The 20,164-nt window shown below is 40.6% G+C and overlaps 1 protein-coding gene across 4 annotated transcripts in view; it reads right to left on the reverse strand.

Annotated features, from left to right (window-relative positions):
• Positions 1 to 1,373: 1,373 nt before the first annotated feature.
• VEPH1 (ventricular zone expressed PH domain containing 1) overlaps positions 1,374 to 20,164 on the reverse strand; it is a 221,601-nt gene continuing 202,810 nt past the window's right edge. For all 4 annotated transcript variants that reach the window (XM_084768525.1, XM_084768527.1, XM_084768524.1 and 1 more), the window contains exons 13-14: positions 14,860 to 14,996; positions 1,374 to 3,468 (exon numbers count right to left, since the gene is read on the reverse strand). In XM_084768525.1, the coding sequence (XP_084624651.1) occupies positions 3,232 to 3,468; positions 14,860 to 14,996 (374 nt within the window). In that variant the 3' untranslated portion in view covers positions 1,374 to 3,231. The remainder of the gene's footprint in view (positions 3,469 to 14,859; positions 14,997 to 20,164) is intronic.

Here is a 20,164-nt window from a genome sequence, read left to right on the forward strand (position 1 = left end):
TTAGAGGTTCCTCTGAGGTTCTCTTCCTTTTTGCCTTGATACAGGGCCTTAGTTACTTCTCTATTGCTGTGACCAAACACCAAGACCAAGGCAACTCTATAAGAAACGGTTTATTGGGCCTTACAGTTTCAGAGGGTGAATACACTTCCATAATGGTAGGGAGCATGGCTGTAGGCAGGCATGGTCCTGAAGCAGTAGTTAAGAGCTCACATCTTGCGACAACAATCTTGTGACGGGATGGTTGTGGTGATGGTGGTGGTGGTGGTGGGTAACTTGAAATGGCATGAGCTTTTGAAACTTCAAAGCCTACCCACCAGTGACACACCTTCTCTAAAAAGCCTACACCTTCTAATCCTTCCCAAATAGTTCCACCAACTGGGGACCAGGTAGCCAAATACATTCGCCTTTTGGGGTCATTTTCATCCCAGCCACCATACAGGGTTTCTCGTTGAGCCAGAAGCTCACCATTTCAGCTGGACTGGCAGGGTACGGAGCTTCTGGGATCCACTTGGCTCCAACTCCCAGTGTGGGGTGACAGGGCCCTAAAGCTGGGCTTTTCCTGTACCTGTTTCTGTCTATAGGCAAGCTCAGTCATGGTGGAGACATTTTCCTGGACCATAGATACAGAACTTGACAAACTATTCTCTCTCACATGTAGCAACTTTGCCTTTGTCTTCCCTTGCCTATATTTATTAAATTGTTTTCCTTCTTAAGATGAATTCACTTAGAAACAAAATAAGAAATCATTTATCTATCCGTGCTCTTTCACCTAACCTCACCTTTCAAAGAATTACAATAGGACAGTCAATTAGTGCAACACAACCCATTGAAAGTTAACTTTTACTCCATTGTTCGAATGAAATCATTCTTACCAGTGACACCGATTGCTTCCTAATTATGAAAGTCAAGCTTTAACTTCAGGATTTCACATTTTGACATCCTGAAAATCCTCCTTAATTTAGCTTTTGTAACACATTGTCTCCTGGGCTACATCATCTCTGAATACTGATTAGCTAATCTAATCTGCCTTTGCTTAAATATTGGTACCCTAAGCAGTCATCATTAATTCTTTCATTTCTTATTGCCCCTCAGTAATTGCAGCCAATTCCGTATCTTTCACAATTACCTACATATGCATTCGACCCAAAATGTGACCCCTTGAACTCTATTTTCAATGTGTAATAACTTCTGTGGCTCGTAATATCCTCAAACTTTACATGTTAAATTGAATTAAGTTTCTTTGCTCAAATGTGACCCCTTTTACATTTGCTATGCCAACGAGTTAACAGTAGTGTCAGTGTAGTGACAACTTAAGTCTTTTTCCAGGCTTCTATACCAAAATACATCATAAATAAATTTCACAGAAAAAAAAGTTGTCTTTGATATATTACCAGGAGGTTTTATATGAATTAATCAGTGAATAGCAAGGCAGCACATAGTTTGCATTTAAAGCAGGATACATTTTTATTGCATAGTTTCTGTGGGGGCAGGAAGCCATCTTATCCAGGACCTCTGATCAGAGCACACACGGCTGCCACCAAGGTCTGAGAGGCTCACTGTTGTTTCAAGGTCACAGGGTTGTTGGCAGAAGTCATTGTTGTCTTACAGCTGTAGCGCTGTGGCAGCGTATTCAAGCTCTTGAGGAGAGTCTGACATGTTCAACCTCTTCTAAGTCAGTTAGCTGACTAACCCGGCTATTCAGGATGTATCATTTTATTAAAGGCATCTGAGGGACGATAATTCATATGTTAATTTTAAATTTCTGCTGTAATGTAACATAATTGTGGGGTAGACTAGCCTATCACCTTTGCCGTAGTATGTGAGTTAGAAGCCAGCTTCAGGTCCCACGCTCCACTCAAGGGGTGGAACATTATCGCGGGTCACTGGAGGTCACCTAAACTGCCCTATGACAGCTTACTTCAAAATTATATATGGGTAACAGCAAAAACCAATAAAATGCTTACAGTTTGGATAATATGACACTTAATACAGAGAATAAAACCACAGAATTTTTAACTAAAAATCTTCAAGTTTAAGGATGGTGATGTACATTAAAAAAAAAAGAAGAGGAAAAGCTATCTTTCTATTCTAATTCTATCTATACTTACTGCCTCGGACAGCAGATATAACCACACGTCTAAACAATAAATTCCAATTTACACTTTAATAAGAGCCCAAATTTAACTATGTAACTGCATTAAGAAGCACTGTATCAAGTGTTAGCATCCTTTGTGCCGAGAAGATAACTACAAATGAAGTGATTTAAGAGGTAAATAAGCCCCATAAGGTCACAAATTTGAGCACTTGGTCCCATTTGTTAATGCTGATTGCGGAAGTTATGGAACCCTTAGAAGGTGGAGCCTCAGCAGAGGAAGTAAGTCAATGGAGGCGGGACTTGTGCTTCCCTTGTGCGAATGAAAATCCAGTCAGCTTCCCGTTTCTGCTGCCATGCTTTCTTCTGCCTGCTGCTGGATATTCCCTGCCACAATAAACTCTGACTCTCTGGAACCATAAGCTAAAATAAATCCTTTCTTCTCTAAGTTACTGCTGTTAGAATATCTGATTGCAGCCACAGAAAGGTAACTAATATACTAAAGGTAATAGTTTTCTTCAGTGTGCATTAGTTCACCTCTTCCTAATGGCTTTTTAAAATACAGTGCTTCTAATGTACTGGTTTCCTTCAAGGTAGATCTTTCAGGCACATTTAAAAAATCCTATTTATTTATTTATTTATTTATTTATTTATTTATTTAGAGCATGAATGTACCATGGTATGTGGAGAGCAGTGGATAACTGCCATGAGTTGGTTCTCTTCTTCCACCAATTCAGTTATGGGACTAGAACTCATGCCATTGGGCTTGACTGCAAGTGTCTTTTACCTGCTGAGCCTTCTTACTGGTCCCACTTATTGTCTTCTTGCAGCCATAAATCGCATAGCTACAGAAGTTCCATATATATGTGTGTCTATAATTTTCCCTTCCTGACCCACATGTTCCGGTATAAACTCCGTGGCTTCTTTTTCTCATGTACTTCAGGCAGAAACCTTGGAGTTAAATACAAGAGCTGTGAGGGTGTGGGATTTACTGAGAACCCTGCCACTTTAGGCTCTCCTTAGGGATAATGGTTTCACTGGTATTCAGTGAAACCCTGTAATGCCGTGGTGGTTTTTCTCTTTGTGTTGACTCTGGCAATGCCTATTATGCATGGTCATAAGAGGCAGTGTATGTATCCCTACAGATATGTGGTCACTTCTCTGCTTTCCCTCTCTTTTGCCTGGGCCAGGGCCACATTGATGCACTGCAGCCACTCTTCTGCATTTTTCTCATCCTTGGCTTTGAAAACATAGGTCTTATTGTCTGTGAAGATTTCAAAAGCCCGAGGGAGAGAGCGATCCCGGCGTTTCTTGGCCACAGCTTTCACACTCTGTACTTTGCTGAGTTCTATCGGGGAGTCATCGGGATCATCTTTCTGAAAGGAATGGAAAGAAGACATCGTGAGCTGGCTCCTACTGCTGCCTCTGTTTCTGTCTCTTGGAATTTCCCAAGAGAGCCAGGTCCTTTCACATCCTATGGCTCAAGACTCTTCTGTTTGGGGTACTAAAGCCCCAGAGAATCATTAGGACATCAGAAGCCAAAAAAAAAATTTGGCCTCTGTTATACTACTATAAGTCAGCACAAGATAGCCAGTTTACTGAAAGTTATTATAAGTGAAATTGGGAAAATGTTTAACTCACAGTTCTTTATTTTTCTGTCACCTCCTATTTATACTAGCACTCTAAATAGAGCAAAAGGGAGCAGTGAAATCTGGAATGCTTTTACCTCCAACTTTCAGCTGAGGAGACATAGTGCTGGGTTTTTCTCTGTGGTCCTTCTGGGAAAGGGCATGCTCCTCCTGAATTAAAAACCAGGATTCTGGTGTCCGAGTAGTTTTTGGAATCTCTGCGCTAGAAGCATGCTCTGTCTCTAGATATTTTGTGATGCTACATTCGTGTGTTGGGAAAGCAGAGGCTTAGGGATCTTTGCCATACCAGAGTTAACATACTGGGATAACATGGATCATTTTAGGACAATTAAGAACGTCTAAAGGCAATGAACAAATTTTGTCCACTTGAAAATGTACTTGTGATTGGGCATCTTGCCAACTGTTCTTTCATACTCCCTCTCTGACCGTCATCTCCCCTGACTCTGCACTGAGTCTTCTTACTCATCACAAATGTTCTAGAGTGAATGTCCAGCTTGGAAACCTCAGGAACACTGGGGAAAAAACCCTATAATTCAACATATTGATGTTAGAGAAGCACTGACTAATTAAGACTCCAACATCAATTTTATTAATAGATAGCATTTCCTCTCTTGCCCCCCCCCATGCCGTGTGTGTGTGTGTGTGTGTGTGTGTGTGTGTGTGTGTGTTGTAGAAGCCAGAGGCCAACATCAGATGCCTTCCTCTATCACTCTCCACTTTATTTTTTTAACTTAATTTTTTAATTTTATGTACATGGGGATGAGGGTGTCAATGCTACTGAATCTAGAATTACAGACAGTTGTTAGCTGCCCTGTGGGTGCTGGGAATTCAACCCAAGTCCTCTGGAAGAACAGCCAGTACTCTTAACAGCTGAGCCCTCCACCTTATTTTTTTTGAGGCAGAGTCTCTCTTTGACCTAAGGCACTGTTTTGGCTAGCCTGACTGATCAGCAAGCCCCCGGGATCTACCTTTCCAGTCTGGGGTTAGAGACAAGGGTCCCCATGTCTGGGGTTAGAGACAATGGTCACCGTGTCTGGGGTTAGAGACAAGGGTCACCGTGTCTGGGGTTAGAGACAAGGGTCACTGTGTCTGGGGTTAGAGACAAGGGTCACCGTGTCTGGGGTTAGAGACAAGGGTCACCGTGTCTGGGGTTAGAGACAAGGGTCACCGTGTCTGGGGTTAGAGACAAGAGTCACTGTGTCTGGGGTTAGAGACAAGGGTCACCGTGTATGGGGTTAGAGACAAGGGTCACTGTGTCTGGCCTTTACACAGGTGCTAGGGATTCAAGTGCAAGTCTTTCTGCTTATGCAGGAAGCACTTTACCCATTAACCCAGCTTCCTGGTCTAGAACTTCCATTTTAATGTTTAATATTGATTAAATGTGGCATTATACTTAAATGCATTTATAAATGATATAACTTAAAATGAAGAACTCAGTCAGAAAGAGAAATACTTAGAAATTGGTGGTCACAAAAGTTAAAACAATTAAGTTTCAATTTATGCACATGATTTTCTTATACTGGAAAATGACAGGGGAGGACTGGACAGATGACTCGGTGGGATTAAGAGCATTAGTGCTCTTGGGGAGGACCTGAATTCAGTTCCCAGCACCCGCACTGGGATGCTCACAATCATCTGTACCTCCACCTCCAGGTGGTCTGCTAGCATCTTCTGGCTCCCATGGGCCTATACTCATGTGGAATACCCATATATGGACACATATTGTTAAAAATAAAATTAATCTTAAAAATAAACAGGAAACTGAGGCAAATTGCTAGAGAGAGGTAGTATAGAAATATGAGTTCAAGAAAAACAGAAGCAATGCAAATATCCCCACTAAAGACATTAATATATATGTTTAAAATATGCATGAGAATGACCTCAAATCCTTGGTAATGAGGATGATAACGGAGGAAACAAATAAAATTCGAAATCAGATGCAGGAAGATGCAGCCAAGCAGGTGCGAGACATAAAAGAAGCACATAGAGTGGAACTGGAAAATTTTCAGGAAAATGTAAACAACCAGATGAAAGAAATAAAAAAATCTGTTCAAGATATGAAGATGAAAATGGATTCAATGATAAACACACAGACAGAAGAAAAACGAGAACATGAGGCCTCAGAGAAGAAGGCGAATGACACAGTGCTGAGCTTTTCTAACAGAATCCAAGAGATGGAAGAACGAATCTCAAGTCTAGAAGATACAATCACAGATCTTGAAGCAACCATTAGAGAAAATGCCAAATCTGGAAAACTCCTGACACAAAACATCCAAGAAATTAAGGACACCATGAAAAGAAGAAATCTGAGGATAATAGGCATTGAAGAAAGAAAAGATATCAGACTCCAAGGCCCAGAAACTATTCTCAACAAAATCGTAGAAGAAAATTTCCCCAATCTAAAGAAAGAGATGCCTATAAACATACAAGAGGCATAGAGAACACCAAATAGAATTGACCAGAAAAGAAAAACTGCCCGTCACATAATAATCAAAACACAAAACAGACAGAACAAAGAAAAAATATTAAAAGCTGCAAGGGAAAAGGGCCAAATAACATTTAATGGCAAACCTATCAGAATTACACCTGACTTCTCAGCAGAGACCATCAAAGCCAGAAGGGCCTGGACAGAGATCCTGCATACCGTAAGAGACCACAGATGCCAGGCCAGACTACATTACCCAGCAAAACTATCAATAACCATTGATGGAGAAAACAAAATATTCCATGACAAAAACAAATTCAAACAGTACCTATCCACAGATCCAGCTTTACAGAAGGTACTAGAAGGAAAACTCCATCCCAAAGGGTCAAGCTACAACCAAAACTACTCAGGAAATAGATAACTATACCATGGCAAAAACAAAACTACACAAACGCTCAACTGGAACCAACATCAAAATTAAGACTCTTAATAGTAACTGGTCATTAATATCTCTCAACATCAATGGTCTCAATTCTCCAATAAAAAGACACAGACTAACTGAATGGGTGCATAAACAGGATCCAACATTCTTCTGCATTCAAGAAACACATCTCACCCATAATGATAGGCATTACCTCAGGATAAAAGGTTGGAAAAAAATATTCCAAGCAAATGGTCACAAGAAGCAAGCAGGCGTAGCCATTTTAATATCGAACAAAATAGACTTTCAACCAAGATTAATCAAAAGGGATGAGGATGGACACTTCATACTCATCAAAGGTAAAGTCAACCAAGATGACATCACAATTCTGAACATCTATGCTCCCAATACAAGGGCACCCACATTTGTAAAAGATCTGCTAAAAAGGCTTAAACCACACATCGATCCCCACACAATAATAGTGGGAGACTTCAACACCCCACTCTCACTGAAGGACAAGTCATTGAAACAGAAACTAAGCCGAGAAATAACATCATTAACCAATGCCATAGGTCAAATGGATCTAACAGATATCTATAGAACCTTTCACCCAAACAAGAAAGAATATACCTTCTTCTCTGCACTCCATGGAACCTTCTCCAAAATTGATCACATCGTAGTTCACAAAGAAAGCCTCAACAGATATAAGAGGATTGAAATAATACCTTGTATCCTATCAGATCATCATGGGCTTAGGCTGCAATTCAACAACAACAGAAATAACAAAAAGCCTACACGTATGTGGAAACTAAACAACTCTCTGCTAAATGACACCTGGGTCAGGGAAGAAATAAATAAAGAAATCAAGGAGTTTCTGAAATTCAATGAAAATGAAGGAACAACATACCCAAATTTGTGGGATACATTGAAAGCAGTGCTAAGAGGAAAATTCATAGCACTAAGTGCCTTTAAAAAGAAATTGGAAGCATCACACATAAGCACCTTAACGACACAACTGGAAGCCCTAGAAAAAAAGAAGCAGAAACACCCAAAAGGAGTAGACGTCTGGAAATAATCAAACTCAGGGGTGAAATTAACAAATTAGAAACTAAGAAAACAGTCCAAAGAATCAACAAAACCAAGAGCTGGTTCTTTGAGAAAGTCAACAAGATAGACAGACCATTAGCCAAACTAATTAAAAGGCAGAGAGACAGGCCGGGCGTGGTGGCGCACGCCTTTAATCCCAGCACTCGGGAAGCAGAGATAGGCGGATCGCTGTGAGTTCGAGGCCAGCCTGGACTACAAAGCGAGTCTAGGACAGCCAAGACTACACAGAGAAACCCTGTCTCGAAAAAACCAAAAAAACCAAAAAAAAAAAAAAAAAAAAAAAAAAAGGGCAGAGAGACAGTATTGAAATCAACAAAATCAGAAATGAAAAGGGAGACATAACAACAGACACTGAAGAAATACAAAGAATCATAAGATCCTACTTTGAAGGCATATATGCCACAAAAGTTGTAAATCTAAGGGAAATGGATGATTTTCTTGATCAATTTCACTTGCCAAAGTTGAGTGAATAACAGATAAACAAGCTAAATAGTCCCATTTCCCCTACAGAAATTGAAGTAATCATTGATAGTTTCCCAACCAAAAAAAAGCCCAGGGCCAGATGGTTTCAGTGCAGAATTCTACCAGACCTTCAAGGGCGAGCTAATACCGATACTCTTCAAGCTACTCCAAAAGATAGAAAGGGATGGAACATTACCAAATTCATTCTATGAGGCCATAGTCTCATTGATACCTAAACCTAACAAAGACTCAACAAAGAAAGAGAATTTCAGACCAATTTCTCTGATGAACATCGATGCAAGAATACTAAATAAAATACTTGCAAAATGAATACAAGAGCACACCAAAGATATCATTCATCATGACCAAGTAGGCTTCATTCCAGGCATGCAGGGATGGTTTAGTATACAGAAATCCATCAATGTAATCCACCACATAAACAAACTGAAAATAAAAAACCACATGATCATCTCTTTAGATGCAGAGAAAGCATTTGATAAAATCCAACACCCATTCATGTTTAAAGTTTTAGTGAGATCGGGAATACAAGGCACTTTCCTCAACATAATAAAGGCTATATATAGGAAGCCAATAGCCAAAATCAAAGTAAATGGTGAGATACTCAAGGAAATTCCTCTAAAATCAGGAACAAGGCAAGGCTGCCCACTCTCTCTATATCTCTTCAATATAGTACTCGAAGTTCTAGCCAGAGCAATAAGACAACAAAAGGAGATCAAGGGTATTCAAATGGGAAAGGAGGAAGTCAAATTATCCCTATTTGCAGATAATATGATAGTCTACATAAGTGACCCTCAAAATTCCACCAGAGAACTCCTACAGCTGATAAACACCTTCAGCAAATTGGCTGGATACAAAATTAACTCCAAAAAGTCTGTAGCCTTCCTATACACAAAGGACAAGCTTGCAGAGGAAGAAATTAGGAAAACTACACCCTTCACATTAGCCACAAGCAATATAAAGTACTTAGGAGTTACTCTTACTAAGCAAGTGAAGGACTTGTTTGAAAAAAATTTCAAAACTCTAAAGAAAGTGATTGAAGATGACATGAGAAGATGGAAGGATCTTCCTTGCTCATGGATCGGGAGAATTAACATAATAAAAATGGCCATCCTACCAAAAGCAATCTACAGATTCAATGCAATCCCTATCAAAATACCTACACAATTTTTTAAAGACATTGAAAGTTCAATTCTGAACTTCATATGGAAAAACGAAAAACCAGAATAGCTAAAACAATCTTGTACAATAAAAGATGCTCTGGAGGAGTCTCCATACCTGATCTCAAACTGTACTATAAAGCAATAGTAATTAAAACAGCATGGTACTGGCACAGCAACAGGCTGGTTGATCAGTGGAATCGAATCGAAGACTCAGATATGAATCCACACACATATGGTCATTTGATTTTCGACAAAGAAGCCAAATCCATTCGATGGAAAAGGGATAGCATCTTCAACAAATGGTGCTGGTCTAACTGGATGTCTATGTGTAAAAAAATGCAACTGGACTCATATTTGTCACCTTGTACAAAACTCAAATCCAAGTGGATTAAAGACCTCAACATAAAACCAGAGACACTAAGTCACTTAGAAGAAAAAGTGGGGAAGAACCTGGAACATATTGGCACAGGAGACAACTTCCTGAACAGAACACCAACAGCCCAGACATTAATGTCAACAATTAATAAATGGGACCTCATGAGGCTGAGAAGCTTCTGTAAGGCAGGAGACACTGTCAAGAGAACAAAGCGACAGCCTACAGACTGGGAAAAGATCTTCACCAACCCTACATCTGACAAAGGTCTAATATCCAAAATATATAAAGAACTCAAGAAATTAAACACCACCAAACCAAATAACCCAATTGAGAAATGGGGCTTGGAACTAAACAGAGAATGCTCAACAGAGGAATATCAAATGGCTGAGAAACACTTAAAGAAATGCTCAACCTCCTTAATCATCAGGGAAATGCAAATCAAAACAACTCTGAGATTCCATCTTACACCCATCAGAATGGCTAAGATAAAAAATTCAAGCGACACCACATGCTGGCGAGGATGTGGGGAGAGAGGAACACTCCTTCATTGCTGATGGGAATGCAAACTACTACAACCACTTTGGAAATCTATCTGGTGCTATCTCAGAAAAATGGGAATAGAGCTTCCTCAAGACCCAGCTATTCCACTCCTTGGAATATACCCAGAAGATGCCCCAGCACATAACAAGAAAATTTGCTCAACCATGTTCATAGCAGCCTTATTCATAATAGCCAGAACATGGAAACAGCCTAAGTGTCCCTCAATAGAAGAATGGATAAAGAAACTGTGGTACATATACACTATGGAATACTATTCAGCTATTAAAAACAAGGAATTCCTGAAATTTGTGGATAAATGGATTGAGCTAGAAATGATCATAATGAGTGAGTTAACCCAGAAGCAGAAAGACTCAAATGGTATATACTCACTTATATCTACATATTAGCCCAAGGGGCATGTCCCAGGAAAGCCTTCACTTACCAGGAAACTGAGACAGAGGGGAGGACATTCTAGTGGGACTCTAGATGAGAGAATCATGGAAGAATGGCAAAGTAGAAGGATCCAGAGGGTCCTAGAAGCCTACAAGTAGAACATTATGATAGGCAGATTTGGGCACAGGGGTCCCAAAATAAGGCACCAGCCAAGGACAATACAGGCGGTAAACCTTAAACCCCTACCCAGATCTAGACAATGGACAGAACACTCTCCACAGTAGGGTGGAGAGTGGGATACTACTTTCTCACATACTCTGGTGCCTCACCTTTGACCATGTCCCCTGGACGGGGAGACCTGGTGGCACTCAGAGGAAGGACAGCAGGTTACCAAGAAGAGACTTGATACCCTATGATCATATAGAGGGGGAGGTAATCCCCCTCAGGAACAGTCATAGGGGAGGGGAATAAGGGGAAAATGGGAGGGAGGGAAGAATGGGAGGATACAAGGGATGGGATAACCATTGAGATGTAACAAGAATAAATTAATAAAGGAGAAAAAAATAAATAAAAAATAAAAATTAGGGGAAATGTTAATTACCCTTTGGATTATGTTGGTGGCTCAGATTTCAGAATTGGAACATTAGCTATTTCCAGAAAGTGTTAGGAGCATGAGTATAATGTCAGGTAAACCTTTTACCTCCTTTTACCTTTAACATATCTTCTTCCAAGTTTTTCTATACCCACACATGTTTTTACATATTTGGGCCTTTTATTATTTTGCATTAATTTGACATTATAAGCATTTCCTCAATTATTAAATTGTTTCTGAATATAATTCTTAGTAGCCCTATAATAATACATAGAATGTATGTTTATATTGAATTTCATAATTATAATGATAATGTTTTACTCTATAAAATAAATGAATATTTTATTTGAGAAAAAAAATATGCATGAGCTGAAATGCCATGTTACGGTATTTTATATTATTCTAGTAATTATATTTAAAGAGAAAATAAGTTCTTTTTATAATGTCAACATTTGTAGCTGATAGAAATATCATAAGAAATAAACTTATGATAAATGTGTTGATGACATTTAAAATGTTTCAAGGCATTACATAGATTTTTTCCCCAAACATTCTTTTAGAGGCTACACAGCACAAAATTGGAAGACATCTGTACTGCATACTTTATTAGCCTAATTTGGTTTATATTAAGTATCTGTTGATAATAAACTGCTTTGAGGCCAGTCTATATCACAGAAATTGATACACCATTACTGATGGAGAAGAAAGAGTTCCTGTAATAATGTAAGGAGACTAGGTCAATTAAGGTAGGAACGCAGAGGGGCTGAGGAGATGGATGGCTCAGCAGCTAAGAGTACTGCCTGCTCTTCCAGAGGTCCTGAGTTCAATTCTCAGCAACCACATGATGGCTCATAACCATCTATAATGAGATCTGATGCTTTCTTCTGGCATGCAAGTATATATGCTGATAGAGTACTCATACTCATATACATAAAATAAATAAATAAATATTTAAAAAGATAGCAACATATACACGGGGGGGGGGCAACTGCTACCTAGCGGGGTTGTTGAAATCAAGACCATAAGAGTGTGAAAAATGTACTAGAGTCTATATTTGTCTTTCAGCCTGTGTTTTCACACATTTCTAGAAAAGACGACTAACTAGTAAGGATGTGACTGAATTTCAGCAGCACTGCTAACCCTGGTGGTTTTTTTTGTGACCTTGTGATCAGAGGTATTTTGTTGTATATTATTTCCCACTGTTTGAGACACATGTTCTGTTAGATTTCTATAATGCCAAACTGTTATTTCCCGATAAATATGTCAAACAAGTTACTCTTTAGGACTCAGTTAAATGGTTAAAAGTTAGGTGAGAAGTGTGTTGATCATCATTTGAGTACTTAAAATAGTCTTCTAGACTAGTTCTGTGTTTGTGCTGAGAAGCCTGACAAACACTGTATCTTCACGTCTATTCCTGAAGTCTAGAGTAAGTGTAGAAAGTTCAGATGGTCATTTCAAACACTTAGAAAAATGCCTCAATGTAAACTCATGCCAAAAAATATTTCTTTAAAGTCCACCTATGTGTGACATAAATGGAGAATGTTACATAACTTCAAAGTATCATAAAGATACCTTTTTTTTAAAATTAAAAATCATTTTGAGCAGGGTCTTATTAAGGAAATACTTTTTCAGAATTCATCATAATTTAGATGTACTATACTTGACATTCACTAAAAAATAAAATGCTGTTATAATGTCTGTAGTGAGAATTCTAAAGATATGGTGCATTTGTCCAGAGAGAATTGTTACTCTGTAAGTACTTTAACCTCTTTAATTTATTAATAAAGCAATAGTTTAGTTTATATGATAGTTAAAGATATGGGTCAACCTGACTAGGCTAATGGGGTCCCCAGATAACCTTTAAAACATGACTTTTGAGTATGCCTGTATGTTTCCAGAAGAGACCAATATCTGAGTCAGTGGTAGAAAAGATAGTCTGCATCCACACCCTGTAGAACAAGATGATGGAGGAAGGGCAATCTATGCTATGCTGGTAACCCAGACCCAGAAAGACACACATGGTATATACTCGTTTATAAGTGGATTTTAGTCATATAGGACAGGATAGCCATACGGCAATTCACAGACCCAAAGAAGATACGTAACAAGGAGGACCCAAGGGAGGATGCTTACATCTCACTCCAAAGGGGAGATAGAACAGACGGTGGAGGTGGGTCCAGTGAGGGAACAGGGTAAGAGAGGGAGCGCAGAGAGAAATGAGGGTGGAGAGCAGACCTGGGGAGAGTGGGGAAGGAGGGCTTGCAGAGAGAAGAGAAACCTTGGGCGGGGCTTCTCTGTGACAAGCTGGCTACCTAAGATAGGGTAGGCTTCTGGGAGGATGTGAGGGCGACTTTACCTGAGAGTCCTAGTAGCAGGAGTCATGGAGACTGAAAAGGCCACCCTCTAACTAGACAGGACTCCTAGTATAAGGAGGGGGACACCAACCCGCTCACAAAAACTTTGACCCAAAATTTACCCTGCCTACAAGATGTGCAGGGACAAACATAAATTGAGGACATGTTCAACCGATGCTTAGCCTAACCTGGGACCCACACTTGTAGGAAGCAGCCAATCCCTGACACTGCTGGCAGTACTCTGCTATGTTTGCAGACTGAAGCCTAGGATAGCTGTCCTCTGAGTGGCTCCACCCAGCAGCTGATGGAGACAGATGCTGAGATTCACAGCCAGACAGGAGGGGAATGCAGGGAGTCTTGTAGAAGATTGAGGGGAAAGTTAGAAGGACTTAGGGGGTGTCAGGAGCTCCACAAGAAGACCAACAGAGCCAACTAACTAGGGCCCAGGTGGACCTGTGGAGGCTGAACCTCCAACTGAGGACCATGCTTGGACTGGACCTAGGCCCCCTACACAGATGTAGATGCGCAGCTTGGTCCCACACTAAGGGGAGTGTGGGCTGACTCTGACATGGACTCCTTCATCTGCTCTTTGATCACTTCTGCCTGGAGGGGCTGCCTGACCAGGCCGCAGGGGAAGAGGGTGCTCTCAGTCCTGATGTAATTTGGCATGCTGGGTTATGTGGGTGGGGCTCCCCTTCTTTTAGGAGTAGGGGAGAGGGGATAAGGGAAACAAGGAGAGATGGTGAGTCCAGGAGGAGAAGAGGGAGGGGGGCTATGACCCAGATGTAAAGTGAATAATTAATAAAACAAAAGAAAGAAAAATAATATCACCAGCACCACCAGCATCGGCACTGCCACCTCCACCACCACACACTGGTGCCTGGTGTGGTGGCACACTCTAATTCTAGCACTCAGGAGGCAGAGGATCACTGTAAGTTCAAGGCCAGGCAATGTTATATAATAAGACCCTGTTTTAATACCTCCCTCACAGCGTCAGCATCTTGGGGGACAGAGGTAAAAAGACACAGCTTTACTATCACCCTCAGCAGCCTCTTAAGAGACCCCGACTCAGGCCAGTCTGGGATTTGTGGCTTCCACAGAGCAGGCTCAGGCATGAGGCCCTCACAAGATGAGACAACACCCAAAAGTGTGGTTGCGGCCTTCTGAGCCCCACAGCCGTGCTTTCACAATACTCATCTCTAGGGTTTTGGCGGGATGTGAAGGAAAGAAAAACAATACAAGTGTAAAAATGTGTCAAGGAACTCACAGATTTTCCTTTCTGAAACAGAAGTTGGTTACCAGCCAGGGTAAAGTAACGAGTTTTCCACCTCCTGATGAACTTCCATCTCACTTGTTTCTCTTTAAGTTTTCCTTCAATGAGAGGCTGGCCGTCTTGATTCACAACTGTGGAGGGAAAGGGCATCATCAAGCATTTATTTGCCGTTATCCATTTGGCAAGCGATCAAAGGTCAGAAGTGTTAAATGAACCAGATCCTGGTGAGCACGTTTGAAAAATGGCCAATGTGGGACTGGTTAAGAGTGCTCGATGCTCCTGCTGAGGCCCTGGGTTTGGCTCCCAGCACCTGCACTACGCCTTGCAATGCCCTGTAACTCGAGTTCCAGGAGATCCATACTTTCTTCTGGCATCTGGCAGCACCTACAGCACATAGTTCACATAAACCCACCCAGGCACATACAAAAACATATACATAAATAACAAGTAAACAAATAATTAAAAACTTTGAAGAGGAAAAGTGCCAATTAGTTGTCAGTTTGCTTATACTTTCTGCTTTGTGCTAAAAGGATTGTTTCAGGCATGATAATAAGAAAGTGTTGGAAGCCCTCAATGAGTTGTTTCTTTGCTTTTCTTTTTCAAAAAGATTTTATTTTTAATTATGTATGTGTATGTGTTCGTGCAGATAAGTGTTGTGCCCATGGAGGCCAGAGGAGGGCACCGAGACTGCCTGATGTAGGTAATGGGTCCAGCGATTGCCTTTACCCACAGATCTCTTTCTAAAGCTCCCCTTGATGAGATTTGTTTCTTCACGGAATTAGGTCATAATAGGAGAGTTAGAGGTGTTTAAGTCCGGACACCCGCTTCCTGTGCTTCTGGGCTGCCTTGTGTATAGCATCCCGCTCCTTAGATTAGATCAGAATGACCGAACTTGACATTTTAGCATAAACTATTTAATAATGCCATAAGCTTTTTTCTATTGTTGCTTTAGCTCATACCTAGGTAATGAAACACATGTTCATGCTTCATGTCACATGAACTACCTATACCTAATCATAAGCCTAGTATATTTAAGGCGTTTCCCCCAGCAAAAATCACCTCAGTGGTCTGAAGGACGTTTTCCCACGGCTGTTATACTAAGCTGATATTTTGTTTTCTGCTGTATACATATCCTTTCTTCTCTTCATCATCCTTAGTAAAAATAAAAATTATATATCCCATATATTAAGTCGTGTTAAGGACTGCGATGCATAAAATAAGAAGTGAGCTGCGGCTGGTTTGTATATACTTAAGAAGCCAGGAAATGAAACACCCAGCCTACTTCAAATAATATAACGAACATCAAAGAACCTCCTTATGGAGATGGCTTCAAATGTGATAAACAAGCCCCTGGGAAAAATGTCCTTGTTTCTACCATAGACAAGATTCTGCCTAAAAATGGGCAAGCTTGGATGTAGGCAGAGTTGACGGCCAAACTGCCAAGACAGGGTAAGCAAGTCCTCAATAGTTCCTGCCTCACAAATATGTCTGTCAGATATATTGGGCCAGAAGGCTGAAGAAGATGCTCCAACATTATAGAGAGTTTTGGGTGACTATTCAGGTAGCAAACTGTCTCTATCATCTTCTCATTTGGGAAGCTGCTCACCTGCACTCCCTGTATACTCAGGTAATCAATTTTATTCCTTCTCAAGTCTCTGATGAGGTTGAAGACCAGATAGTTTAGTTTTACAATTAGGCTTAGTTGTTAGGGGCTAAGATGTTTTTACATCTAGATAGATGTTTTAAGTTGATAGAGATGAGATATGAGAGATACTGATTTACAGTAAGAATTTTAGGTGCACCAAGATAGGAAAATGTTTTCCTCAAGGCTCAAATACAAATAGCCAAAACACTATGAATGTAACATTAATATAATTACTTGTGGTTCTTGTTGCTGTCTGTAGTTTATTTTATATATGTGTAATAATATAAATGAATATGTAAAAAATTAAAAAAATTTAAAAAAAAAAGAAGGAAAAAGCTTGGCTGTTGGAGGGACTGTTGATCTGAGAGCTCAGTCATAAGAGACTGCTCTATCTCCTCAGATGCCCCATGATGCCCAGAGCTAATGGCAGGAGACAGGAGAAACAGGAGCTCAAGTCACATTAATCAGTATTTAAAGAGGTATTTGAGTTCTTCTGTCTTTTTAAAATTAGAAAGCACCTGGACTAGATGGTTACTGCAACAACGCTCTTCATACATTTGAGTTCTTCATAAACACGGTGGTTGCTTCTTTTGTGCTGCTCTGCGCCCAGCAGTGGAAACATGGAGACTTGGGGACACTCAGTTCCCAGGTTGGGAACAGAAGATCCAAGAAGGAAAAAGAGGCAACGAAACAAACAAAACCAACCACTTCCATCTCGGATAAAAATGATTTCATGCGAAACCTTTTAATAACTGCATTTTCTTCTCTGTGTCTTTTAAGTAATACTTAAGCACATGGATTGATAGGATTTGCCACTGTATTTCTCAAGGTAGAACCAAATGATTTATTTGAAGGACCTATTTGACAGAAGTTTACTTTTATTGCATTGACAACACTGCTGAAAGAGAGGAACCTTTAGAGACACAGAGTGAACAAGGTATGTTACCCACAAAAACTGAAAGAAGGGCACCCTGAAACCATCAGGAACCCAGAGTGAAGAGCTTCAGAAATCTGCTGCCACCCCAAGGTCTCACTGCAGCCTAGTGAAAATTATCTCAGCGAGAAAGTTCACGGGAAGGATAAGAAATGTTAGCAAAACCTTAAAAATGCTGACTGTTAAAAATCAAATTTAGAAAAAAATATCAAATTTAGGCACTGTGTCAGAGAATTTAGTAAGAGCCTAGTAATCAACACAAAAAAGGAGAAAGAGAAAGAGGAAGGGAAGGAGAGAGGATAGTATTAGGATTTATGCAGCGAGTTCAGAAATCGCACCACACAGCAGATCCATGTGAGAGGTTTATTGTGGGGAGGGCTTTACAGAGACAGTCTCCTCTGGGGATTTGAAAGGTGAGAAGAAAGTGGGGGATGAGTCCCTTATAAGATGACTCAGCGCATGCGCAGAAAGTGCACATGAGGATTAGGAGCTGGTGATGGTCCCTTGTTGCTGAGTCTCTGGGGTGGCCTCAGAGATGCCTTGTTGTCCCATTGTCAAATCCTCTGCAGCTGGCTGCAGATATGTCTGACTGCTAACAGATAAAAGAGGCAGGGAAATAGACATAGAATTCTTTTCCAGATGCTAACTTATGTCTTGCAGACATTTTTGTTTACAACTCTATGTAGCTTATATACTATGGAACATGTGTCGTTTAAATAAGCTTTTCGCCCACAGAATTTCCTTATAAAAAAGCATAATATGATAGTACTGTGTCTTTATAGCCAAAATGTTGAACTATTTTTTTTATATCCCTAAAGATTATTGAATTTTATTGAAAACTAAGACATTGAGTAATGGGATGAATAAATAGTGTTTGCAATACACGGAGGATATTTCAGATTTTCTCACTTTCTCATCAACATGTTACTTTACCCAAAGCAACATGATTTGGCTAGGCCGTTCCCTACCCACCTAGGTCTATTCTTGTTCTTTAAATATCAGCAGGCTGAAAGGATAGAGTAATAAATTGAAATTGTTACTGTACTTGTAATCCCAAGTATTACCACATTTATCAACTAAAACACGTTTCGGAATGCTAACTCAAATACTTCCTTAACCGTTATCATTAACCTCTTTTGTGCTCCAAGAGTTGAAAATAAAATAATAGGAAACAAATCATGAAGATGATATTTACTCGAATGAAGTTGTGAATAAGACAGAAGCAAACAATAGTAGATCAATCAATAGCAGGCTGAGAAGCTCTCTAGCAGGAGGAGTGAACGGAACAACAAAGAATGTTCACCTAGCCATCAACCATCCATCCACCTTCCATGTAGAACCTGTCTTCCTGGGGGACTTAAGTTATGGTATAGGGTAGTTAAACACTTAGAAACTTGCACTGCTCGACAGAGGTTGGTGAGTGACGTCAGAGGAGGGCAGCCAAGAGGAAATCCTGCTGTTAGCTGAGAAGAGAAGAAGTGAGGAAGAACTCTGCAAAGAGTGCAAAAAGGTGTGTGTGTGTGTGTGTGTGCGCGCGCGCGCGCGTGCACGTAAACAACTTAAAAGAAGCTTGAAGATTCAGTAACGCAGAAGCAAGTTCCAAAGCACTTGCTTGGGGAGAAAGGCCTGGGCTGAGGGCCGAGGAAGTAAACCAGTTCAAGACTTTGCCCCATTAAAAGACTGCCAAGGGGCCTAGGGCCTATGAGGTGGCAGCAAGCACTCCAGGAAGCCTCACAGGCCCCAGGTAGGGTCTGCTGTATGACCTGCAGGGCCCTAGCAGGAAGGAGATTACATATTCAGGAAGCTGGGTAATTGAGGGGCCTTCATAAAGTACTGTTGACACAGGTGTGAGCAAGGGCAGGAAACTATAGCACTCTGAGGCCAGTGGCTATTCTGGCATGACAGACCCCTGCTAAAGAGGAAAGGGAAGCGAACAGTTAGGGTCCTGGGGGAGACCTGTCTGGATGGTGCTTGTCAGGGCCTGTGGCCTGGAAAAGAAGACTCAGTCAACCCTTACTGACCAAGCAGGGTGAGGGTTTGTGAGTAAAGAATTCCATCTCATTCTCTTCTGTTCTGCTAATCTGCTGGAGGAGGGGTCTGTGTTGATGTGCCTCCCTCTCCCATGAGAAGCATAACTGAAAGCCAGAGGTAAAGGGGACCATGTGTACCGTCTCTACATGGTAGCCTGTGGGACATGGAGTTTGGTGCAAGAAAGAAAAAGGACATTGTGTATCTAGTTGGGCCAAAGTTGGACTATATTTGGTACCTTCAGTTTGCCTCTTTATAGGTAGTTTGTAACTTTCTCCCAACTAGGGTAACTAATGTACCAAGTGCCTTAGTTAGAGGTGGGATAAGCAAGAGGAGAAGAAGTCCATGGGTCCAAAGGAGAGATGTAGCCCTTTTAGGCTTTAGCAACAGCATGGGCTAGATGTGCATGGGATGCCTACCATGGCTTCCTATCAGTTAGGAGAATTAAACGGTCCCACAGTTCTTGTCACAGAATAATGAATTCTTCTGTTTATGAAGGCCAAAGGAACTATCATCAGGACCATCATAATCCTGAACATGATGCAACTGTAGCCATCATTTCATCATAATCAAGAGATGTGCTTTAGAAATGCTAAACCTGATGGCTTCAGGAGAGAAGCAACTCCCTGCATTTATTAATAATGTAATGGAGCATATAAAAGGGTTTAAAACATTTATTTACTACCCCACTC

Source organism: Acomys minous (genome assembly GCF_964271855.1).
Source record: "Acomys minous genome assembly, chromosome: 19".
Classification (NCBI taxonomy): domain Eukaryota; kingdom Metazoa; phylum Chordata; class Mammalia; order Rodentia; family Muridae; genus Acomys; species Acomys minous.